The sequence below is a fragment of the Magallana gigas genome, chromosome 5 (assembly GCF_963853765.1).
Source record: "Magallana gigas chromosome 5, xbMagGiga1.1, whole genome shotgun sequence".
NCBI lineage: Eukaryota > Metazoa > Mollusca > Bivalvia > Ostreida > Ostreidae > Magallana > Magallana gigas.
The window spans coordinates 726,676-754,101 of record NC_088857.1 but is presented as its reverse complement, the minus strand read 5'-3'; the positions used below and the strand labels follow the sequence as shown (position 1 = coordinate 754,101).

At 37.0% G+C, this 27,426-nt stretch overlaps 1 protein-coding gene across 1 annotated transcript; it reads left to right on the top strand.

The window, feature by feature from the left end:
• The first annotated feature begins 11,875 nt into the window (after positions 1-11,875).
• Positions 11,876-26,482, top strand: LOC136275856 (uncharacterized). Its single transcript, XM_066085959.1, has 10 exons — positions 11,876-12,003; positions 12,106-12,213; positions 12,290-12,609; positions 12,858-12,944; positions 13,060-13,170; positions 23,918-24,052; positions 24,247-24,396; positions 24,531-24,615; positions 24,703-24,827; positions 25,709-26,482. The coding sequence occupies exons 5-10, from the start codon at positions 13,138-13,140 to the stop codon at positions 25,997-25,999; spliced, it is 819 nt and encodes a 272-aa protein (XP_065942031.1). The 5' UTR covers positions 11,876-12,003; positions 12,106-12,213; positions 12,290-12,609; positions 12,858-12,944; positions 13,060-13,137; the 3' UTR covers positions 26,000-26,482.
• Positions 26,483-27,426: the final 944 nt, after the last annotated feature.

Below are 27,426 nucleotides of genomic sequence, written 5' to 3'. Positions count from 1 at the left end.
CTATGTCTATTAAGGCAGACCTTAAGAAGCCTCGACAAGATTGGCAGGGCACACCTCGGAAAGCATCCATCCTTCAATTACCTTCAGCGAAAAGTGTAACAACTGTACGAAAACCAAGACCGGCACAGGAAAGTGTAAAGTTTAGCTTCCCACCCCAAACAACTAAACAGGAAGCAGGCATTTTCCCGTCTGTACGGGAGTCCGTGCCCAACGTTGACCCATACACTTGTAAATCAGAGCCAGGATTGTACACCCCTGTAGCCAGGAAACCAACAGTTGTAAGTAAGAAAACACAACTTTTACAGAGATCTGAACCAGCAAGAAAGTATACCGAGGGTGATCTACTTGGCAGGCCAAGTCATCCACTGCACACAGCGGTGCCAGAACAGGAGCATCAGAGGCAGGAACAATACCTTCCAAGTCAGCCCACACAACATAGAGTAACCAGTGCAGTCCCCCTGAAATCTTTGAAGTTTGACGGTTCCGACAAAGGGGATGATTGGGTATCATTTCTTGGCAAATTTGAGATGTATGCTGAAATGCATGGTTTGCTGGAGCCTGAGAAACGTGCACACTTATGTTGGTCAATGACGGGCAGTGCAGCACGCTTTTGTTTGGGACGAGTAAGAAGAAACAAAGAAATCAGCTATGATGAGCTCATACAGTGCATGGAGAAAAGATTTAATCTAAGGAAATTAACTGAGACGGTAAGAATACAATTTCAGAGTGCGAGACAAGCCCCAGGAGAGGATCTCGATGAGTGGGCAGAGAGGCTTCTTAGTTTGGCAGATAAGGCATTTGGCGACTTGCCAGAAGAGTATGTTACAAGTGAGGTCATTAATAAGTTATGTCAAGGATGTGTAGACAAACATGCAGGGAGTATGGCTGCGTCCTTTCGACCAAGAACCGTGGATGAGGCTCTAGAAAGAATAAAGTGGCAGCAGTATAGTGACAAAGCTGTGTTTGGCAATGGTGTGCATACCCGCAATGTACGGGGAACGCCAGAATCAGCAGATTTTTCAGATAATGAGGAACCAACAGTGAACACCGTACAAGTAGGTCCAAATGAGCAGCTGATGAAGTGTATGAACAAAATTACAGAAAGCATGGACCAGAATACACAAGCCATTCAGGCTAACATCAGTAAAATGCAGGATAATGTGGACAGTAAACTGAAGGCGGTGCAGGAAGAAATGAATAGTATGGAAAAAAGATGGCAACGAGAATTAGCAGAAATCCAAGGAAAAGGGACAGAGGTGAAGAAATCAATAGGTGAAAACCAAGGATTGGCAAAAATGGGATCACCACGGAGAGATCTCAAAAGTGGATATAATTGCTACAACTGTGGAGAGTTCGGACACTTGGCGAGGGCTTGCAGACAGCCAAAGAAAGTCCAGTCGAGCACATCACTTCGGTTTACACAAAATTTAAACGAAAAGGGGTCGGCCAAGTAGGCGTAATGTCGACCCGAATTGCGGAAAATCGCCAAAACACATTAGTTCCCTGTGACCACATGGCAACTGAACAAACAACTGTTGTTGGCGGAGCCCCGCAGTACAGGTGTACAGGCGCGGATGATATTAAAGGTGGCAAGGATACTGAACTGAGAAATAAAGAAGTTATTCCTAAAGTGGGTCTATCTGAGGAAGTAAAGAGGGGAAAACCTGAACAGGAACAGACCTCCAGTGAGACGAGTGGTAGCCAACAGGAAGTTAACCAGGACAAGGTGCATGGTAATCAGCAGACCGAGGCAGTAGTGGAATCACCGTTTACCATGGTCATTCCAACTGAAACGACTGTTAGAGAGGAGGCTGATTCGCATAGTGTGCTGGGTAAAAATGGTTCCGAGAGAGTATTTACCGCAATGCAGATTTGCAATTCCTCAATTCTGAGAGTGAAGTTAAAGTTAGATGAGACGTTGGTGGAAGCGGCTGTGGACACGGCAGCAGAAGTTACCATTATATCAGACAAGGTTTATGCCACACTGGAGCCAAGACCACGGGTGCTGAAAGAAACCATGATGCATGCAGCAGGTCGGGGTATGGTAATGAAGACTGTGGTGGTTGGTCCAGTGTATTTGAAGATTGGGTCTAGGTCGTATGCCACGGAGGTATACGTAGCCCCAATAAAGGATGATATGTTGTTAGGGCTAAACTTTATGGTGACTTATGGAGTAGTGTTGGATCTGAAAAGTCATACTCTCAGTGTTGGAGGTGAGCGACTGGATTTAACCTCGGGACCTAAGGGAATTATTCCTGTAGTTTCTAACGTGGTGGTTTCCAAGCGCACAGTGGTTCCACCCCACTCGGTGGTGCACGTTCCTGCTCAGCTAGAAAGAGAAATGAAACAGTATGTGATAGAACCATGTAATGAGGACTTGCCAATTTTGATACCAAGGTGTCTGTACAAGAATCAAAACAAGCCAGTGGTGTGTTTAGTGAATGCATCAGATAGGTACTTCACTATTATAAGTAATACAGTAGTAGGGAGAGCAGAAGATGTACAAGATACAGAACAGTTTGTAAGAGCTACATGTGTAACAGAAGCAAGTGGTGGGGAAAGTCCTGTTCCTGAGGAGCTCACCCAACTGATTAACAACATCACAACTAAGCTATCGAGTAAGGAAAAACAAGAGCTCAGAACTTTGCTGCTAGAATTCCGGGACATATTCTCCAGAGATGAGTTTGACATTGGTACATTTAAGAAAGTTGAGCATAGTATTGATACAGGGGCAGCGCAGCCAATCAAACAGCGAATGAGAAGAACGCCGTTACAGTTTGTAGAAGAGGAAAAACAGCAATTGTCACGGATGTTGGCAGCGGGTGTGATTGAACCGAGTGTCTCGGAATGGGCATCGGCTCCCGTCCTAATCAGAAAATCGGATGGTAAAGTGCGATATGCCATAGACTACCGTAAGTTGAACACAGTGACAAGAAAGGATGTATATCCCTTACCCCTAATTGAGGAGTGCTTGGATACATTGGTGGGGAATGAATGGTTCTCCAAACTAGATGCAAACAGTGCCTACTGGCAAGTAAGAGTGAAAGAGGAGGACCAACCGAAAACTGCATTCATTACAAAATATGGTTTATACCAATTCACGCGGATGAGTTTCGGGTTATGCAATGCGCCATCTACGTATGCACGTGCCATGGATTTAGTCTTGCGTGGACTTAATTGGCAAATTGTCCTTTGTTTTCTGGATGATATACTTGTTATGGGGAAAAACTTTTGTGATCACTTGTGCAACTTAAGAGCAGTGTTTGAACGCTTCCGTCAGTACGGAATCAAACTTAAACCCCGCAAATGTGATCTATGCAAACAGGAAGTGAGTTTTCTTGGACGAACTGTGAACAAGTGTGGTATGGCCATTGGTGAAGAATATGTGGAGGCGATTAGGACTTGGAAAGTACCAACATGTACCAAGGAGGTGGAACAGTTCTTGGGATTCGTGAACTACCATCGAAACTTTATCAAAGGGTATTCAGCCATTGCGAAACCCCTGACATTAATCACAGGAAAGAAACCTTTTGAGTGGGGCCAGGAACAACAAAAAGCATACGATACCTTAAAGAGTGCGCTTCAAACAACTCCAGTGTTGACATTGCCAAATTCAACTGACAAGTTTATTTTGGACACCGATGCCTCGAACAATGCCATTGGCGCGGAGCTCTTACAGGTACAAGATGGACAAGAGAGGGTTGTTGCATATGGTAGTTTCACCTTATCTGCAGCACAGAGGAGGTATTGTACCACTAGGAAAGAATTGTTGGCAGTAGTGCGCTTCACACAGCATTTTAGACATTATCTCCTGGGTCGTGAATTCCTGGTGCGCACAGATCATAGCAGTCTACAGTGGCTGATGAACTTTAAGGAGCCACAAGGGCAACTTGCGAGATGGTTGGAGGTCCTCAGCCAATATCATATGCAAATTCAACATCGTTCTGGGAAAAAACATGTGAACGCAGATGTTTTATCTAGGCTGGACGACAATGAACCTTGCAAGGAGATGTCCATTTTTAACCCACCTTCATCTCTTCCATGCGGGGGATGTAAATATTGTGTGAAAGTTCATGAGAAGTGGCAAGATTTTATAAAAATTGATAACGTTGTCCCACTAGCCGAAAAAACGAATAGGGGAATAACAGAAGAGGCGGGTCAAAACACTACTGTTGTACAGGAAATTGTTATTCATGTACCAAATGCCACAAACACAGAGACAATCAAAACCGAGGAGGCAGTAAGCGTAAACACAGTTGCGACAAGTTATGGTATCCAGTATACAACTGAGCAGTTGTCTGCTGAACAAGCTAAGGACAAAGATCTGCATCTGGTATTACATTGGCTGAAGAACCAGGAAGAACCAGCAGAGACGGACCTGTTTCTAGCAGATCAAGCTGCCAAGAAATACCACATCAATAGAGAGCAATTTTTCTTGGATAGTGATGGAGTTCTTCGTAATAGGTCAAAGAACAACCTGACCAGGTTAGTTGTGCCAAAACCATACATACAGGAAGTTCTCTCACTAAACCATGACTTACCAATGACAGGCCACCAGGGGGTTGATAGGACAAGGGCAAGAATAAAAGAGAAATTCTATTGGTACAAAATGAATGAAACAATCAAAGCATATGTTCAAGCATGTGCAATATGCAACAAGAACAAGAAACCAACGAGGAAAGCAAAATGTCCATTATCTCAGTATCATGCAGGCGTCCCGTTGGAACGGGTGCATATTGATTTTATGGGACCCCTCCCTGAAACACCTAAAGGGAACACGAATATTTTGGTGATGGTAGACCAATTTACAAAGTGGGTTGAAATCATACCACTGCCGTCTCAGACAGCCGAAGAAACAGCAAGGGCTATGGTGGATCAAGTGTTTACTAGAATTGGATGTCCTCTAACTATTCATAGTGATCAAGGGAGGAATTTTGAAAGCTCTTTGTTTAAATCCATTTGTGAAGCTTTTCACGTCCATAAGACTAGAACCACACCATACAGGCCCTGTGCGAACGGGCAAGTGGAGAGATTCAATCGCACTATTATGGATGCTGTCCGCTGTTTTGTTAGCAACTCTCAGACAGATTGGGATGAGTACCTTCCTCAACTGGCAGGGGCAATCAGATCGTCAGTGAACAGGATGACGGGCCTAACACCCAATATGATGATGTATGGACGAGAGGTTAACATGCCAGCTGACTTGGTTTTTCAGCCTCCAGCCTCCGATACCACTACAGATGAGGCAGAATATGTCTGCAAACTAAAGGAAGCTATTATTCGTGCTCACGAGATTGCAAGACAAAAGTTGAAAACCTCTTATTCCTATATGAAAAGGGACTACGACGTTCGCATACGCCAGGTGGAATATAAGCCAGGAGATTTAGTCTATATATTGAATATGGCAAATCGGAAAGGCAAAAGTAAAAAATTAGAATCTCCGTGGAAAGGGCCGGGAGTAGTCCTTGCAAAAATAACATCATATGTTTACAAAGTGCAGCTTGAGAAAATGATAACCGTCATTAATCACGACCGAATGAAAAGATGTTGTGACCTCGAGACACCCACTTGGGTAAAAAAGAAACAGAAGGAGGTGATTGATGGTGTCCCGGCAAATATGGATACTGGTGATTTGGAAATATTCTGTTTCTGTCGAAAAGGGGATAATGGATCGTTCATGATACAGTGTGACAGGTGTGATGAGTGGTATCATGGTGATTGTGTGGGTGTGAATGCAGAGCAAGCAGATAAGTGGACAGAGTATTTTTGTCCAGCCTGCCAGAGAAAATCAGTGTAAAAAAGCAGTGTATTAGATGTATAGGGATGTATAGTGATTTTTTTTTTCTTTTGCAGGTCAAGGTCTGACTTTTGATAACCGTGTTTACGGTGTATTGTGTATTTGGTTAAGAATGTCAAGTGACAGTGATGTGTTGGAGGAGGACGATACCTTTGTGCAGTATGGTGACAATGGGGAGCTGGTTTTTCATCGTGAAGAGCGGGCAAGTATGGAGGAACTTCTGGCAGACGCAGAAGACATCAGAGTCTGATTGGTCCCACCACTCCTCTCCACAGAAACCGATTCGTTCGAGCCCAGAGCCAACAATCGAACAACAGTGTAGTAGCAGGATTAGTAGGGCTCCCGGTGCACGCTCAAGAGATTCCGGATGCCCAGTCAGGGAGTGCCCTTTTGTGGGCCGGAAGTTAAAGTTCCACGTCCAAAGCGAACACCTGCCTCGAATCGTATGGGATAACCCCCAGCCGCCCATAAAGGAGGAAAAGTTAGGGGAATGGACAGAGGGGAGGTACCAACTCCTGCTATTCCTCTCAAAAGCTTTAGTTGGATCAGAGAGGGTGGAGGATCTCGTTCGGTGGGCAGAGGAAGTATTATCTCCCCTTGTGCCCGTCCAGTCTCAAATCCTGGACCAGTCACAACAACAGATGAGGAGCCTATCAAGATGGATGCGATGGGTGGACCCAGGGCAGTTCCAATTAAGACCTATTAATTCTCCTAGCGTCCTAATTCATTGGAGATACCAGGTACTGATGGCGGAAAAGCTGGAGCCTGCCCAAAGGTTGGAGTTCCTCCACTTTGGGCATGCATTTATGTCTAATTTAGACAATGTCCAGAGCTCGGTCTTTCCTTATGCCCTGTTGCATTCCAGCAACGCTAGGACCCTGGCAGGGGGAAGTGGTAAGGAACCACCTTGCGAAGTGCCCCGTCATTCATAAATATGACAGAATGTTTTTTTTGTTAACCAGTTTATGGAGGTACTCATAGGGAATGGTGCCTAGTTCTTTAATGATTTTTTTCCCTTGTGTAGTTTCCCGGTTACGCGGGGATATTCTTATATATAGTATCATGTTGAAAACTCTTTTATACAAGTTCTCCTCAAAATAGACTAGGGATGCAGGGGCATCCGCATTTTTTAAAAGGGGGGAGAGTGTAGTGTATTAAGCTATTCGACCGACTAGACCGACGTACGACCTAACAAAGCAGCACATAGAGGTAATTCGGGATAGAGAGGGAACCAGTTGAGTACGAAGCCGGAGAGATCGAGACGTACAGAGCAGACGAGAGAACTGATCCACTTAAGCCGGGAACCTGGTAATCCATGTATTGATTTTATAGTATAAATAAATACTACCACAAATGGCGCTGCGAGCTACGGTTTAGGTGATTATCGGTAAGGTGTAAATTGTTTACTTTTTGTTTGAGAAAGTCAAAGTTTTTGACCACGCCCTAGAGCCTAAACTCCTGTCCCAGGGGCCATAAATTTTACAATTCAGGTAGAATACTTCAGGGACATCATAATCATGCATTTAGTTTTTAACAAATATTAGCTGCAATAATCAATAATGTAGCCCTCGAGATCCCTCCCGGGGTGGGGGTGCTACAACTCTCCGTAATGGTGCATTACTCCCGCAACAATTTCGGCTCAAGTCATATTGTTCAAAGGTTGAATTTGTCCCCCATGTTTACTGACCTTGATCGGTTTTATTTTGGGACAGACAATGAGAATTCAGGTTGAATTTGTCCGCCATGTATATATATATATATATAATTTGAAAAATGAAAGACAACACAGAGTAAATGTTAGTGCTTTCATTCAATCTTCAGACGTTTTTAAAAAAAAATATCTATCTATCTATCTATCATCTATCTATCTATCTATCTTCAAATTCAAATATGTATTCAAATGAAATTACCAATTTACTTCGTTAAAGTCTTCAACATTTTTAGGGTCCTTTTATTCCATTAGATCAACCCTCTATCAAAGCGCTAGATCCTGATATGACGCCACCAAGCACCCTCACCTGTAAGATGGAAGGTAAATCATTAGTGCGTTGATTTGAGTTCGCTGTTTTAACGCTGTTTGACCAAAGATTCTTCCATTTTTATTGGTGTTGTGTTTTTTTAAAACAGTTTATCCTTCTAAGTACAATGGCATAATAAAATTTGAAAACGGCACATTTGGTCTACTTCAGTCGTTTGCAAATTTCTCGGAATCTAAGGGAAATCTGACTTCATAGTGACAGTGATTGTGCAGGTATGATACTTCTAAACAGTTAGTCTTTTTCTTGTTTTAGTATCGCTGTTTGTAAATATTTGTTATACCAACATATTAATTATGAACAAGTTATACGGACTTTTATCATTTTTACTTATGTATGTGATAACATGAATGTTATTTCAGGCAACAGGTAGTAATGGACAAACTTTGGGAAAATGTGTTCTTACAATATATGTAGTTGTTCGTCCGATTTCGTCCACAAGTCAGCAAATCACTGAACGCGCGTCATCGAGTCCAATAAAGGACATCATTATCACTATACTGGCCGTGGTCGTCGCCCTTCTCTCCGTCATTCTAGTATATACTGTTTACAGAATTAGAGTTGACAAAAAGAAGTCGAAAGACAATGTAATGAGTTATGAAGAAGTGAAAAGAAACAGCGATGAAATTGAAAAATGTATATGCCACTATTCAAAATTAGTTAAATAGTTGTCGAAAGACATATACATTCTTGTAAATAATCAGAAAATATTCTTACTTACATTATACAAGCTTTAGGCATGTTTATGAAATACATGTAAATGTATGTGTAATATTTCAATACCCTTGTTGTACATCATTGTAAATCACCGGGTAGATAATGCAGTTTCTAAATGTTGTATTATTTAATGCTATATACATTTTGTAAACTTGACTCGCTACAGGTATACTGATTGAATATGTTGTAAACTATGACTCCAAGGAATGTTTTCTTTTGATGTGAAATGTTCATTTTGAAATCCGAAAAGTTTGCATCATATAATGTATTAGTATTCAGTAAAGAATGGTCAAAATACCATCTTGTGGATTTTTTCTTTAAATCTGGATAAATGATACAAACGATAGTTCATCTTTACATGGATTTATAATGTTAAATTAGGAGGATTTTCAATATAGAATTTCTGGAAACTTTCTATTCTAGAGGATGAATGTTGTTTGGGCATTGATATTTATCGAAATAGTAAGTACAAATCGGCGGAAACGGTAAATTAAGATAGACTATTGTTGATTTTAAACGGTGAAAAAAATGACAGGCTGTATTTCAGAAAATATTCATTGGACAGAACCGCATTGTTTGTTTTAATATCTTTACATCTGCATTCTAGTAGTCGCAGAAAAACAAAGTTATTGTATTCTGGAAGGATAATTAAAAATATTTATAAATGCGCTTTAGTGCATGCAATGAAATAAAAATTTTGTAAATAAAACTAAAGTAAGCTTTAATGGTGTTTTCTTCCTGGCTTCCGGTAATCCCTGTCTATTTAAACAGAAAGATCTTGTGAGATCTTCATACTTTAGTTTGGCATAAATATGTATATATAAATATATTTTTTGTTGTTGTTGAATATGAAAAATAAAAAGTAAATGCTCATAAAATTTTAATTTCATTGCTGTATGTAAAGTTACATTTAAATGAAAATAAAACAATTTTTTTTTCTAATTTTGTTGTCAAGGTAACAGAGTCTCTGAGTCAAGCTGTCTTCTTGCTGTCCGAATATTGCGCTCGATCAACAAAGAATACTGACATTTATGACATGTAACAAATGGTCACATAAAGTTGATTAAAGTGAACACAAAATGTAAAATCCAAAACTATATCAAACACCTGAAGTAAGCATAGACCCTTAGGATGAGGAGGATGAGAGGCTTTTACATTACTTCAGTTTTATTCATAAAATTTCAATTTCATTGCATGTGCTAAAGCGCACATATAACATTTTTGACTTTATCTCATAAAACTGAAGATAAAACTGATGTAAGGTATAACGATGTAGATTTAAAGCCTAATATGTGTAAGATTTTTTATCTTCTTTTACTTCAGAACTGAATTAGAAAACTGACTCGTTTTCTTTTGGTTTATTGTAAAACGTATAGAAATTATTCGCTGATTTTCGGTTTGCTAACTCTATAATATGCTTGACAGACAATCCAAGCTTATTTGATTTAGACGTATTGACCCCTGTTGTATAATGTGCTTAAAAATGCTTGTATCAATACCTGCATTTCAAAATACTGGTTTTAACCATCTAGCAATTGTACAACTGGCTAACTGGCTAATGGGGTTTCAAAAAACTAAGAATTTCCCCCCTATTTTTGATAGGTTCTGGGATTTTTAGAAGTTGTATGATAAATTTTCTGACATCAAATCCTTTATCTTCAAATTCCTTGTATATCGATTTACCAGGTTTCATGCCCACTTTTGGTATTTTAGTCAGTTGAACAGTTAAAACACAATTTAGTTTGGGGAAATTAGCATGTATATCGGATCTAAATGGTATAGCTCCAATGACCTACAGGCTAATGATAATGTTACAAGGCTAGTAACTTTCATTCAATCAACCATTCAATCAATCGAAGTAGGACCAATAATTTGTAATCTGTACTGACAAGATAAAGAACACGCTTAAAACAAATTTATTAATAAAACCTTCTGTTTTGGCAGACAGAAGGGTTTTTCAAATTAACGTGTTTTAATCGTTTTCGTTATCTTGTAAGTACAGATTAAAGAAAGTGATTTTGAAGAGACAATATCAATATAATCATCATTTCTGATGTACCAATTATTTATAACTATGTATGTGAATACTTCGAGTTATTCCTCTTGAACTGGCCTTACACATTTTTTTCGGGGGCGGGATCACGAGTTAAGTCAAATATAGATGACCATGTCTTTCTTTGAAAAGTAGAGAAATATTATCTCCTAAAACTACATCTTATGTGTCTGCAGCCTCAAGAGAGATAATGACATTGGTTCACCTCCTAAAAAAACACAGACCCCCCCCCCTCCAAAAAAACCCCTAATGAATATTTTCTTTTGATAATCAAAAATGCAAGGTCAAAATGCATGCGTCAAGTAGTTCAACAACTACATTTTTTCTATTTATTAATCATATCATTAATTACTCTAATCTGGTCTTTGTGAAAAAAATGGAAAAACCTGGACCACAAGAACTTAAATTTATTTCTTTCCTAATACATCTAAATAATTCCACGTGTTATAATTCATAAGTTGTCATTATAAAAAGTGTAACGATCTATTTATAAAAAAAGATTTTTTTAAAAAGATCAAGTCATGTGACTCACAAATTCATGACTGTATCAATTATATTTCATTCTAGTTTAGATTTGAATATATTTTATTGAACAAATGTAAAAGATAGGAAACAAGTTCGGGCAACTTATGAGTTCTTCTCTCTGCGCACATAAGAGTGTGTTGTGCATGTCATAAAAAATAATGAATTATGAATAATATACATGCATACAGGTATATCAAAGATAAAGGACATAATTATCAACTTAAACTGCAATTTCCATCAATGGATTTATGAACAGCAGCATGAATATTTTGTCTAGATCATACAAAGATTTAATGGGAATAATAAATTGCTTTTAGCTTTAATGGAAAAATAAAATTTTCAAAATGGAAAAATTGATAAAAGTACATATCTTCTACATTGCATTTTACCTTATAAACAACAATATTTGTTGACAATATTGCTTTAATTTACACAAGTCAATGATATACAGTTGTCTCTTAGTTTTGAATTTTGTTAGGACTATGTCTACCTTATGATAAGTACTTCGGAGTATCTATGACTTAAATAAAAGCAATTAATATAGCGGTATACTTACATGTATGGTATCTCATATAGCAAACGAGCTAAAACGTATATGAATGTCAGTGAAGATTTATATACCACTGATAAAAAATACTTTAAGGTCTAAATCAATTTAAGAGCAGACTTTTAAAGTCAGGTGCATCGTGAATATTGTGTTATCTGAAAATCGATAGAAGAACACATTTACAACTCATACTATTCGAATAGCTGGCGAAAAGTTCAAATCTTTTGTTTGACAATGTCTGTAGGCGCACTGTACCCTTGCACCAGCTCTGGTAGGGCTTTGCTCCCCCTGCTGTATCTCCTGATTATTCCTAGAACTTGTTTTGAAGGTATATATGAGAAAATTTATATATGTAAAAAGACAATTATTATAAATAGTACTGTTTTGATTCCTTGACTAATTATAACAACGCTTTTTTCATATTTTAAAGCCGGAAGTCTTAGCAGCGACAAATCGCTATATAATGCTGCCACACGGGATCCCTGTCAAACGTTTCCATTTCCGGACCATGTATACTTCGACGAAACGTCTGTTGCAGGTAGATTTTATTAGTATTGACTCTACTGTCATTGTATTTTTAAAAAGTGCTGTACGCGAAAACTTTATAATTATAGGTTCCATTATTTTTAAATCAAACAAGACAGATTCCACGAAGCAGGACTGGACCTGGTCTACCAATACTCGTGTTGAACTGACCTTTATGAACCAGGCTTACCAGGTCATATTGCTTACTGCTGTGGATTTGGACGTGGCAAGTGTAAGATCCAAGCGTTACTGATCGTTAAATCATTCCTATGGTCTATTTTGATTCATGTATTTGCTGTCCAGCTACAATGTATACAACTTTTGTTGGTAGTCCAGTGAGAACTGCATTTCTGGGTTAGAACAATTTGTAACAACCTTGACGTGTTCTAGGACCGGTGGCCTGGAACCAGTAAGTGTAAAATATAGTCCACAGCAATATCTCCTTTGTTACTGCATGATAATCAATAGAATGATGAAAGATAACACATAATTGTTCTAAAAAAATTATAAAATGAATATTGAATCAAATATGTAATTAAAAACTTTATCTTCTTCAAACGTGTTGAATTTAAAATTTTCGATATAATTTTAGAAGACCTGTAAAAATAATTTCAATTGAGTTTTAAATGGATTATGTTTCACGTGCAATACATTCAGATTACGAAAGTAGTAACATTTCACGTGTTACCCGTTAACGAGTACTGGCCTGATGTGGATGCAGTTCCTGGTATTGTGATATCTGAGGTCAGCTCTCTGTCTTTTTTAAAATACGAAAACATAGCAATATTGAGTTCATCGAATCTGCATTGTAGACAATACTTGTCAGTTGATATCAAAATTGCGTGACATTTTTTTAAAGGGAAACGTGAGTTTACCATACTATCTAGCCGGTCTTCTGGAGTACTTCAAGGACCGGGATTGTCCCAAAAAACACTTGATGTTCAGCATTACGAAATACTCAAGCAGTGAGGTACATTGTATGCGTTTTATGATAGTTATAGATCAAATTAACATGTATTATATTACACAATAATTTTCATTTATTCGTCTTTAATAAGAAGATTACTGTCTATATCATACATTGAAATGTCTTTTTAATTAAGGGTCAAAATCACCAACGAACTGTCATAAAAAGCAGAAGTTAGGATCCTTATGACACGTTTAAAGAGTATTGAATAAATTGAGCACTGCTGTTGTATTTTCAAAATTGCTGACATTTTCTCCTATTTGTATCCACTTTCATACAACGCAACTCATCTTTTCTCAATGAGTCCAACGGGTAAATGTCCTTCCTCAAGCCCCTTTAACAATTGGCGCACGAGCAGAAGGACAAAATATTTGTGCTATCGGAAAAATTAAATATGGTTCGTAAACTGTTGCCAAAATAATCGCGTTTGAAAAAAAGTCGTACGAAACTTGCACCATTTAAGCGACCTTTGTGCGATGTAAACGCATTGAATCTTGCAATATACATGTATCTTGCGTCTATATGTGATAAATCTCGCAATGATAGTAAAACATTGCAAAATTACATGAAACCTGTTGAACAATAGTCTCATGATCGCACAACACACGCATACACAGCCAAGATTCATCATACGATCTTTCAAAATCGTGCATCTCGCGAGTTCACAAAACGTTGGAAAACGTTCGTACTAATGTTCGTGCGTTGCATTACAAAATTTTTATTCGCATTCCATCGCGTCTGAATAGTTTGCATGTCCACTATTCTAAGATTCTAAGACTTGACGAGACCGCAAAAATGCATGCAACGAATGCGAGAGTTCGTGCAACGTATGCGATAGCTCCTGCAACGTATGCGATAGCTCGTGCGAATCCAAAAAATTCCGATCGCCAAGTATTGTAAAGTGCTCGTGCGCCAATTGTAAAAGGGGCTTTAACTGTGCTAGTTTTGGACATTGTAAAGGAACGAGATCCATTTTCAATTCTATATTAAATGAATATTTACGTAGTATTTACAAAATCGACCATGAGCTTTTCTCCATACCTTAAGAATTACCACAGTCAATACCCAACCCCAATTTTTATGGTGAATTTGTGGGTAGTAATTATTTTTAAAGCCATATTTGTTGTCATTACAGCTATACTATTTTCGGGTAGATCATAAGTTTAAGCGTCTTTACTCGTTTTATTGATATTCATTTATGAAACATTAAATGAAACTTTTAATCTTACATAACCAATTTGATGTGTACTTTGAAAAACAATCATTAATATATATCTACTCATTAATGAAAATGATTTTTCTCCACAAAGTCTCTAGCACTATTTTTTTTGTCGCGGAAGCTATAGTCTGTCCCAAGATATTTATGCAGCACATTTGGACGATTTTAAAAAAAAAATAAACATACCTTTGAAAGAAGTGCAATTGCAATAGTTGAAAGGGATAATTTTCAAGATTATTTCATTGACACATTATCAACTGTCACTCAGAAAAATTCACAGGAACGAAAACAGATTCTTTACGGAGATTTATAATTGGGAATGTTTACATCTTTACTCCATTCGGAATACACTCGGAATACATCGCGCAATTTTTCAACGTTATCATCCGGGCTTGCTGCAATACTAAATCTCCGTAGACATCTCATTATTTAGCATTGTATTGAAACCTAATAAGCTAACAGGAGCATTTCGACTGAGAAATCTTAAATTTTTTTTTATACTTTTGAATGAACATCGTTTGAACACCTGAGGTATCTATAAATACATGTATCAAGCAATTAAGCAAAATGTGAATCCAAGATATCTTGGGACAGACTATAGCTAATTAACATGTTAATATGGCTGTTCCATGTATGTTTCAAATAACTGACTAAGAGCGTAAATAATGGCTTTATGGCGGCAATGTACAGGTAGTGTTGATTCAATGTTGTAAAATTATGAGCCCTGGGGGTAAGGAGGGGTCACCATGGGGGGTTGAAGATTAACATAGGAATAAATAGAGTAAATCTTTAAAAAAATCTTCTTCTCAGAAACTAATCGGCCAGGAAAGCTGTCACTTGTGTGGAAGCATCCTCAAGGAGTGTAAATTCAATGTTGTGAAAATCATGACCCCCGGGGGTAGGGTGGGGCCACAATGGGGGGTCGAAGTTTTACATAGGAATATATAGAGTAAATCTTTAAAAATCTTCTTCTAAGAAACTAATCAGCCAGGAAAACTGGAACTTGTGTGGAAGCATTCTCAGGTAGTGTAGATTCAAAGTTATGAAAATCATGACCCCTGGGGGTAGGGTGGCACCACAATGGTGGGTTGAAGTTTAACATAGGAATATATAGTGTAAATCTTTAAAAATCTTTTTCTCAGAAACTAACCAGCCAGGAAAGCTGAAACCTGTCTGGAAGCATCCTCAGGTAGTGTTAATTTAATGTTGTGAAAATCATGACCCCCGGGGTTAGGGTGGGGCCACAATGGGGGTCGAAATTTTAATTAGGAATATAGAGTAAATCTTTAAAAATCGTCTTCTCAGAAACTAATCAGCCAGGAAAGCTTGAACTTGTGTGGAAGCATCCTCAGGTAGTGTAAATTCAAACTTATGAAAATCATGACCCCTGGGGGTAGGGTAGGGCCACAATGGGGGGTCGAAGTTTTACATAGGAATATATAGAGTAAATCTTTAAAAATCTTCTTCTCAAAAAACCTATCAGCCAGGAAAGCTGAAACTTGTGTGGAAGCATCCTCAGGTAGTGTAAATTCAATGTTGTGAAAATCATGACCCCCGGGGGTAGGGTGGGGCCACAATGGTGGGTCGAAGTTTAATATAGGAATATACAGAATAAATCTTTAAAAATCTTCTTCTCAGAAAACCTATCAGCCAGGAAAGCTGACACGTGTGTGGAAGCATTCCCAGGTAGTGTTGATTCAAAGTTATGAAAATCATGACCCCCGGGGGTAGGGTGGGGCCACAATGGGGGGTTGAAGTTTAACATAGGAATATATAGTGTAAATCTTTAAAAATCTTCTTCTCAGGAAACTTATCAGCCAGGAAAGCTGTCACTTGTGTGGAAGCATCCTCAAGGAGTGTAAATTCAATGTTGTGAAAATCATGACCCCCGGGGGTAGGGTGGGGCCAAAATGGGGGTCGAAGTTTTACATAGGAATATATAAAGTAAATCTTTAAAATTCTTCTTCTCAGAAAACTTATCAGCCAGGAAAGCTGGAACTTGTGTGGAAGCATTCTCAGGAAGTGTAGATTCAAAGTTGTGAAAATCATGACCCCTGGGGGTAGGGTGGGGCCACAATGGGGTGTTAAAGTTTTACATAGGAATATATAGAGTAAATCTTTAAAAAACTAATCAGCCAGGAAAGCTGGAACTAGTGTGGAAGCATACTCAGGTAGTGTAGATTCAAAGTTATGAAAATCATGAACCCTGGGGGAAGGGTGGGGCCACAATGGGGGGTTGAAGTTTAACATAGGAATATATAGAGTAAATCTTTAAAATTCTTCTGCTCAGAAACTAATCAGCCAGGAAAGCTGGAACTTGTGTGGAAGCATCCTCAGGTAGTGTAGATTCAAAGTTGTGAAAATCATGATCCCTGGGGGTAAGTTGAGGTCACATTGGGGGGGGGGGGGGTGTTAAAATTTTACATAGAAATATATAGAGTAAATCTTTAAAAATCTTCTTCTCAGAAACTAATCAGCTAGGAAAGCTGAAACTTGTGTGGAAGCATCCTCAGGCAGTGTAGATTCAACGCTGTGAAAATCATGATCCCTGGGGGTAAGTTCAGGCCACATTAGGGGGGGGGGTTGTTAAAATTTTACATAGAAATATATAGAGTAAATCTTTAAAAATCTTCTTCTCAGAAACTAATCAGCCAGGAAAGCTGAAACTTGTGCGGAAGCATCCTCAGGCTGTGTAAATTCAATGTTGTGAAAATTATGACCCCCGGGGGTAGGGTGGGGCCACAATGGGGGTCGAAGTTTTACATAGGAATATATAGAGTAAATATTTTAAAATCTTCTTCTCAGAAACTAATCAGCTAGGAAAGCTGAAACTTGAAACTTGTGTGGAAGTATCCTCAGGTAGTGTAGATTCAAAGTTGTGAAAATCATGATCCCTGGGGGTAGGGTGAGGCCACATTTGGGGGGGGGGGGTGTTAAAGTTTTACATAGGAATATATAGAGTAAATCTTTAAAAATCTTCTTCTCAGAAACTAATCAGCAAAATGATTCTTTATAACTGTTAAGACTTTGGCACCAGGACAATTCTTCGGCCTCACAAGAAGGTTCAGAGTTTGATGCAGCTAAATATCCCATATATAAACAATTGTAAAGGATCTTTTTGAGAACTGCAATACTCCAAATGTGATATGACTATAAAATTGAAGCAGGCAGCTATTTTTTCATTAGAATCTGTATTTGCTTGTTGTGCAACAGTTTACATGCGAAGGAATACTTGAAACGCGCTAAATATATTTGTGCCAATTTCGTGAAGTCAATTGAGATTCAACCTTTCCATGCGTTGACCTTTTCACTCATGACCGTGGTTTTACGTTGTTTTGAATTTTGTTTATGCTTTTAAACTTGAGAGGAAACGTTGCCTGTATTTTGGGATTTTTATGTACCGAATCAAATAGAGACATCGGTAAATCAGACAGTTAATATTTTACCTGCGCAAAATTAGCATAATCTGATGCACTAACAGCATATCATATTATAAATACTATACATTTTATTGTTAATTCGGTACGATCTCTACGTTATGGTTGGTTAAAATGCAACGTGTTTTGATAAGATGCTCTGCATTTTCAGTCTAAACGGAGATTGTTTTTGCTGCTAGAAATATATAGGTATATTTATATTATGAAAAATAAATTGTGCTCTTTCTTTGTTTTAGTGCATGTCTCTTCTGTTTTAATTGTTTATTTACAATTTTCTCTTTACTAATCATTTTGAGCTGATAAAGTTTCGAATTATAAGCAATATACAAAGCTTTGCTCCAAAAACTGAGGCCATGCTTTTGTTCATTCTGAATAGGAAATACCAAGTTTAAAAATCTTAAGTTGAATGTAATTAACTCTTGTGAACAAAAAATTGACTCAAACCAAGCAGAAAGTTTGGTGGCACGCCGTTTTAGCAGAATCTCACCAGAGTCAGAAATTTAAGATTTGAGGCTGAGATTTGAGCTGAGATTTTTACATGTTGGTGACCCCGAAGCCTGAACCACTGCTCCTAAAATGGTGTTTATTGTCATGTTTAATTTGGATAAATGATTTGTGTACATTGCACATCATTATACAATTTATAAAACATAACCAATGAACAGTCTTGAAAATGAAAAGTTTTCCATAATTTATATGCCCCTAAATAAGAAGTAATTTTTATAGTATATAACATTTTTTCCTTTGTGTACGTACTGTACTTTGAATTTTTTTTTCTTCAGAAATGATATTCAAATTACTAATGAGCAATGCACAAAATCTAGACAAGATATACATGCATAACAACAACTGTTTGGTTTGCACTTATAGATTTAAGATGATTAAGGGCCTGCTTCTTCTAATATCACATTTGATTTATAGAGCAGTGTACTCATCTGTATTATACCAAGTTCAAATTATGCCATTAAGCAATTAATTTATCACTCAAAAGGCATATAAAAACAAAACTTATCGCATTTTTTTTGAAGACTGGTTCTGCATCTGAAGAAAACCCATCCAACTCTGTGAACCTGCATGGAAGTTTATTCTATATTTATCGGTCAAAACCATGTGACACTTTGGGATTTCCCTAAAATAAAAACAACAATTTCAACTGGTGAAGATAAACATACCCGTTCACTGCCTGTGCAACCTCTCTCCAGGCGACGTCCTTCGCAATCTTCCCACCCCCAGCACCCTTAAATTTCCCAAACAATAAACCCTCCCTCAAATGCACTTCTTCCACCAAAATTTTCTTTTCTAACTCGGTCCAGTTAGGTTTTTTAATTTTCAAACTGGCGTCTGAGACACTTTCAGAACACTCGCTCGCCATTTCTGAACGTAATGAATAATATTTACATGCAGACGACTATCACATGTGACGTCAGTTATAATTTTCACATGTAATTTACATAAATAACGCGATAAACAAAAAAATGAAAGTAGAGTTGACTTACCCGATCGACGCCATTTTTCCTGAGAGGCCGCTTGCGGTAACGAAAATAAGCTGAGATTTTTCCGTAAAACTCAACTCTCGTGAGGCGACTCTGAGAAAGTTTGGTGGCACGCCGTTTTAGCAGAATCTCACCAGAGTCAGAAATTTAAGATTTGAGGCTGAGATTTGAGCTGAGATTTTTACATGTTGGTGACCCCGAAGCCTGTATCTTGCTTATAATTCTACGATTGACGCTGAAATTTTGATTTATCACTATAAATGTCTCACTAAACGTAAATACTTGTACGGAAAAATTAAAAGGATGATATGCTATAACAACTTTTTAGGGGCCCCCTTCTTATACGATGAATCTACACCAACTTTAATGGTTTTTCAGACACAAATTAAAACGACCTCTTTAAAACAGTTTAAAACATTACTGTTACGGAGATAAATCTATTGTCGCTATTCTTAAGAAACAAATACAGCGGAAAATCATCTTGATTTGTAGCCATTTTTTAACGTTGATCTTGAATAAAGATGAAAATAAAGTGTGGGCCTTAGTAAAATAGAGCGATATGCCTGTCAATACATTGCAGTCTGATGCTCATTGGGGGGGGGGGGGGGGGTGACCTTATCTGAAATCTTGACAATAAAAAAAAAAATGATTTCGATTATGGCTATGTCTAACTTTGCCAAAAATAAAAAGGGGGGGGGGACCCCTACCCCTCAACCCAGTTCCAACGCCTATGTATTGCTTATACATGTAAAAGCTCTTTAACATATTACATGACAACATTTTCCATTCGAGTGTATTTATCGATCAAGTGAGTAAGGTTATAAAACGTGGCACGAGTTCACACCTGGTAAACAACAATCGTTTATAATGTGGAAGACCAATTAAATATTTGAATGTTTTTAATTTGAGAACCTTGATTTACAATTTTCCTCTTTCACATATAGGAATCTTTTTTAATAAAATACAATGACTAGCTAGTACAATGTAGTTGAAGATGAATATGTACCTATGTGCATATTCTCATATATAATTTGATCGTTCTATAAAGTGAGGAGGCAGAACTAAAATAAAGAGAATTGGAAGGTAAGAGTGTACACCTACCCAAATTGTGTTTTCTATCTTGCATAGGATCTTATTTTTGGTAAAAATGGTATTTCATAAGGGTATATTGTCATAGATTAAGCGTTCGAAAATAAGTGTAAAATTTGAATACAGTTTATTTTATGATATTCTTTTTTTGTTTTTGTACCGAGGGGCCATATGGCACAATATCCTTTGAACTACCATATAAAGCTATTGTTGCTCAGGTGAGCGATGTGGCCCCATGGGCCTCTTGTTACAAGATGAGACACAAGTTCTCGAGTACAGTGCTTCCCCAGCGATGGTCTAACCATATCGATTTAAAACCTATATATTTTACTGGGATTGAACATTGTTCTACAGACTTGTCAAGGCTTGCGTGATAGCATGGGAAGTAGACATGGCGAATGTAGAAGTTGCCTATCCCGTTAGTATATACGTTCCTGCTTATGGTGAATGCTTTTAAAGGTTCAATGTCCTTTGTTTTATTTAATTTCTTTGGTCTGCAATATTCACGACAACGATACCTGGTTTTATGGCATGAAAGCTTTCATATAAATCGGCGACTTTTTCACTCCCGGTACAGGTCCTTACCTTACAAAACACAGGGACGTCCCTGCAAAACACTATGAATAAAACATTCCGTGCTTTCCCAATGTTATAACTTAATTCCTATTTAATAGCATCGTTAATTATGTTCCGATATTCAGTAGTCAACATGTTTTCAAATTGTATTAATGCCGTAGTGTGTATATTACATAACCCATTGTTTAATTCGATTAAAATGGAATAATGCAAGGGGCGCAACTCAAGTTGATCACTAGATAGCGCCACCACATCACCGAGTTTTCGTAATGAAATTCACCAAGGGTTTATGGAGAGCAAAGTGGACTGAAAAACATTGGCTAGCGAAGATGAAGTGAGCAATTCTGATCACATTTTATCTGTCGTCCGTCTGTCCGTCTGTAAACTTTTCACATTTTCAACATCTTCTCAAGAACCACTGGTTCAATTTTAACCAAACTTGACACAAAGCATCCTAAGGCTAAGGGGTTTCAAAGTTGTGAAAATTAAGGACCACGCCTTTTAACAAGAGGTTATATAGTAAATCTTTAAAAATCTTCTTCTCAAGAACTATAAAGCAAGAAAAGCTGAAACCTGTGTGGAAGCATCCTCAGGTGTTGTGGAAATCATGACCTCTAGGGGTAGGATGGGGCCACAATGAGGAGTTGAATTTATACATAGGAATATATAGAGTGAATCTTTTAAAATCTTCTTCTCAGAAAACGTTAGGTCAGGAAAGCTGAAACGTATGACGAAGCATCCTCAGGTGTAGATTCAAGTTGTGAAAATCATGACCCCCCCCCCCCCCCCCCGATGGCAGGGTGGGGCAACAAGGTGGGATCGAAGTTTACATAGAAATATATAGAGTATATCTTTAAAATCTTCCTCTTAAGAACCATTTGGCCAGGAAAGCTGAAACTTATATGGAAGCAGTGTTAGATAGTGTAGATTCAGAGTTGTGAAAATCATGACCCCTTGGGGTAGGGTGAGGCCACCATGGGGGTCGAATTTTTCATAGGAATATAAAGAGTAAATCTTTGAAAATCTTCTTCTCAGAAACCAATTGGCCAGAAAAGCTGAAACTTGTATAGAAACATCCTCAGGTTTTGTTGATTCAAAGTTGTGAAAATCATGGGGTTAGGATGGTGCCACAATTTGGGGTTGAGTTTTAACATCGGAATATAAAAAGTAAATCTTTAAAACTCTTCTCAGAAACTGTTCGGTCAGGAAAACTGAAACTTATGTGGTAGCATCCTTAAGTGTTGTTAATTTAAAGTTGTGAAAATCATGACCCCCGGGGGTAGGGTGGGGCCACAATGGGGGTCGAAGTTTTACATTGGAATTTATAGAGTAAAATTTTTTAAATCTTCTTATCAGAAACCATTCGGCAACGAAAGCTGAAACTTATGTGGAAACAGTCTCAGTTAGTAAAGGTTGTGGAAAATCATGAACCCCGGGGATAGGATGGGGCCACAATGGGGTTCGACTTTTTACATAGGAATATATTGAGTAAAGCTTTAAAAATCTTCTTGTCAGAAACCATTAGACCGGGAAAGCTGACACTTGTGTAGAAGCATCCTCAGGTAATATAGATTCAACGTTGTGAAAAGCATGACTCCTTAGGTTAGGGTGGGGCCTCAATGGGGGTTGAATTTATACATAGGAATATATAGAGTAAATCTTTAAAAATATTCTTCTCAGAAGCTGTCAGGCCAGGAAACTTATGTGGAAGCATCCAAAGGTAGTATAAATTCAAAGTTGTGAAAAGCATGACCCCCGGGGGTAGCTATAATTAAATTAGATTTAATCTTTAAAATCCTTTAATTTAATAAATATTTGCGTAGAAAAGCTGTAGATTTATTGAAAGCAACGTCAGATAGTGTACATTTAAATTTGTTCAAATCAAAATCTTTAGGAGTAGGTTGGGGCCACATTGGGGATCCAGTTTTACAAAGGAAAACATTTTTCACAAAAACTGAAATGTTATTATATATGCATATGCTTTTATTTATATGCAAGCATTCTTACATAATGCTATTTCTTTAAAATTGTTTAAACTTTGGCCCCTGGACGATTCTTGGGCCTCACAAGGGGTTCAGAGTTTGATGTAGGTTTATATCCTGTATGTAAATAATTGTTTAGGGTCTTTTAAGAACTGCAATGCTGAATGGGATATGACCATAAAATCATCAGGTTAGAAAAGGGACTTGATTATAAATATAAGAATATTCAAGGGAAAGTGATTTTTTTTATACAGGATCTACATGTATTATACCACATTGTCTATATATTTGTATTATGACTCCATGAAGCTGATTTTGTCATGCCTATTGTTGCTCAGGTGAGCGATGTGGCCCATGGGCCTCTTGTTTTGATTTTCATTTATTCAATATAACTTTCATGTGAATAAGTATACTCTGAAATTTACTTTGACTTCAAACGCAGAATTGCATGTTTTATTGAGATATATATTTTGTATAATTAGGATTTGTAAATATATTAGTTTTTAAAAGACGTCATTGCGAGATGAATATTATCGTAAATATTTATTGGTGTTTGATATCAAATCAAAATTATTTGTCAAATCCAATCTTTGATTACTCCTAAAAACATGAATATCTTCTTGATTGAATAAAAATTCATGATTAAGTTTGTATTCGGGAAGAGGAATGAAAACCAAAATTACAGTATCATTTGAAAAGTAATGAGCTTAAACAGTCCAATATTGGCCATAATAATTTTAAAAAAAAACGAGTTGATCACAGCATGCAAATAGATAGATTGTATTGCTATTTTGAAGGAAAAGGTGTGAAAGTTTTATGTACTGACGAAGGCAAATATCAAGAACGTAGCTAATATAAGTTGTATATGTAATGTTTCAGTCTTAATTACATGTACATAAGCATGTGATGTTTTTTACTTTGATATTATATAAGATATTTTTATTTTTAATACAGAGAGATGCCAGTCAATATTTCACGATAAACAAAACATTTGGTTACCTCTTCCAAATCAGACAATTTGACTTTGAAGATACTGAAATACAATGTGGTTTGGGGAGAGGAGGAGGGTTTCTTAACATTACCGCGGAGGTAACACTACACACACACACACACACACACATACACACACCCACCCACACAATTTTGTGCTTATTATTTAATAAAATTTATGAAACATGTTACTACATACACGTATCTCTTTAAAGTTATCGATTCTGAATAAAATAAATTTCAAACCGAAATCAATTAATTTATCAATCTGTGATTAATTTGAACATAATTAGGATGGACCCCACAAGACATCCAAGTCCCTGAGTGTGACGTTTTTGGACGTGGATGATTCTCCGCCGGTGTTTGTCAACAGTCAGTGTTATGGAACGTGCTATACATGTCCAGTATCGTCTTTCAGCGCTAAGGTTCTCGATTCTGACAAGGTAAAGTACATCACTAATTTATTTGGAATACCCCTTTTGCTAAAGAAAACGAATTGTTAACGAAAATATCTATGCATGTGGTTTTCTTCAAAGAACTTCTGAATTTGCTCAGTAAAAGTGTTAAACGGTTGTAGGGTCCTATTTTATCGGATCCACCCTTTATCAAGGCACTAGATCCCGATACACTGACGCCAAGCACTATCACCTACAACATGAATGGTAAATCAGAAGCACAAAGTTTTAAGTTTTAACGGTTTTTGACAAAGTTTTCATACATCTTTAATGGTCTTGTCATTTTTAATACAGTTTTTCCCTCTAAGTACAAAAACATAATACAATTTGAGAACGGCAGATTTGGCCTACTGCAGTCGTTTGCGAATTTCTCGGGATATGACGAAAAGTCTGACTTCATTGTGACAGTGATTGTGCAGGTATGATACTTCTAAACTAGTGTTTTTTTCCCTTGTTTTGGTATAGTCGTGTAGTTTGTAAATATTCATGTTACCAACATACCAAGTTGAACCGTTGTTGTGTAGTGTAATTTCCCCTACCCATCTTTCCCTCTTGAAAAATAGGTACAATGTATATAGCAGTATCCCCCCCCCCCCCCCCCCCAAGGAAAAACGGTTGACGTGTAGTAGATTTTCCCCAACGGAAAACTGGCTATACGATGCCAGTTCGGAAATATTGAGACATTTGAAATTAAGAAAATAGATAAACAATTGAAATTTCACCAAAAAATGATTCGGGATACCGATTATTAACATGAGAAAAATTCTATTCAAGGACATCATTGGATTATTCCTTGTAAGCTGACAACCTTGCTTACATCCAATGACCCGGAGCAACCACAAACTCATCGCAACGCGTCTTCTTGCTCATATGTTTTAACAGCTTACAAATTAACAGAAAACATGTTAAAACAGATAATGAGTTATTCCTCATTTCTGTTGTTTTTATTTTAAGATGCATCATTTACGTATACTCTATATTCTTGATTTTTTTAACTAAAAATTCGCATTGTTTCTACTGCAAACTCAATTTACCGTGAAACGTCATTCTGTACATATCTTAGCTCTTGGCTTTACATAATCTTTCTTCTAAAATTCTGAAACAAAAACTTGGGAGAGAAAGCCTACTATCGGAAAAAGTCTACTATATAGTAGGCTTTCCCCTCATGGGAAAAAACTACTATATAGCCAGTTTTCCGTGGGAAAAAGTTACTAGGATGAAAAGCTGCTATTCAACATTGGAATTATAGTGATGTCCATTGTTTTACAATCTGTATAGGATTAAATCAATGTTTTTTCAGGCAACAGGAAGTAATGGACAAACGTCGGACAAATTTGTTTTCACAATATACGTAGTTGTTCGTCCAATTGCTTCCACAAGTCAGCAAATCAAAGAACGAGCGTCATCGAGTCCAATAAAGGACATCATTATTATTGTATTGGCAGTGGTCGTCGCTCTACTCTCAGTTATTCTAGTATATGCTATTTACAGAGTTAGAGTTCACAAAAAGAAGTCGGAAAACAATGTAATGAGTTATGAAGAAGTGAAAAGAAATAACGGTGAAAATGTTTATGCCATCATTCAAACTTAGTTAATTAGTTATCGAAAGACAAATAAACACTTAGTCTTGTAAATGTATCAAGTAAAAAAATATTGTTATTTACAACAAATTTTTCGTGTAGATGATATATATACAATTTATTTCAAATATTTTAATTTTTTATGTTTTAAAAAGTAGTAACTGTGTAGAAAATTGTTTTAAAAAAGTGTTGTAAAATGACTTTTTTACAGGTATATTCTGTTGTTTGTAAAACGTTGTCATTCCATGCAGTATTCATTTGGTAAACTTGACTCACTATATGCATACTGATTGAACATGTTGTAATTTGTAAACTGTGAATCCAAGAAACGGTTTCTCATAATGTAAAATATGCATTTGGATATCGACCGTTGTGCATGATGTAATATCTTACTTCATTCTAGCACATGATCAATTGTGACATTTGCTGATGCCAAGAGTGATCTACCATTTGTTGTAGATTTTCTTGATAAATTCACATAGTTTTAGGCAAAGAGTAATTAAAATCGCTATAAGCTATAAGCTAAAAAATACCTGCAGAAATTGACGCGAAAGAGAATACATTATTACGGGGATTTATTATGGGAAATTCTGAGGGAGGGTGTCAATTAAAATACCTGGACATTTTCTATTCTAGTGAATGAATGACATTTGGATATACATGTATTAAAATAAATCGAAAAAGTAAGCAAAACTTGGTGGAGACGGTTTTTTGGAAAGACAATTGGTGATTGAGATAGTCCTGAAGAAGAATATTTGATTACTTACTAAGTGAATATGGTTGCATTTCAGTAAACATTCATTTGACAGAACTGTGTTTGTCATTGTATTCTAGATGAATGATTCAAAACAAAGAGCTTTCAAAACAGCAAATTTCAGATATAGTACAACTAGTATTTCCAATTAATCATGTAAAATATCATGAATTCAATTTTAAACAAAATCAAAAATACATCTTTTATTTCTGCATAATGTTTAGTTTTTTTATTTATTGTAACGTGTTGTTTACCATACTGGACGCTCTTGGTTTGTTGTAAACAACATGTTTTATAAACAACAAGTTCTAACAACTAATCGTAATGATAGAAAAAGTCTTATTTGTAACAGACCCAATTTTTGAAAGGATCTTCAAGGGTAAAAAAATGCACATGTCCGCAAGTGAAAAAAGAGTTTTCTAATATGATTAATCATAATAGTTTGGGAAAACCACTCAACCGAAATTGTAAGTCTCTACCTTAATACTTAAGATTCTAGAATAATTGAAATTTACTCCTTTGTGGTTCTTAGATTCATTTAGCCCCCAACAAGGTTGATTTTGTTGTTGAACGAACCAATCAATTCCAATGTCCGTTAATATAAACTCGAAGTTTAAATAGCTTCATCTACGTGCATGCTATTCTTAAAAAGAATGGAGTGATTGATAAAAAAAACAAACATCA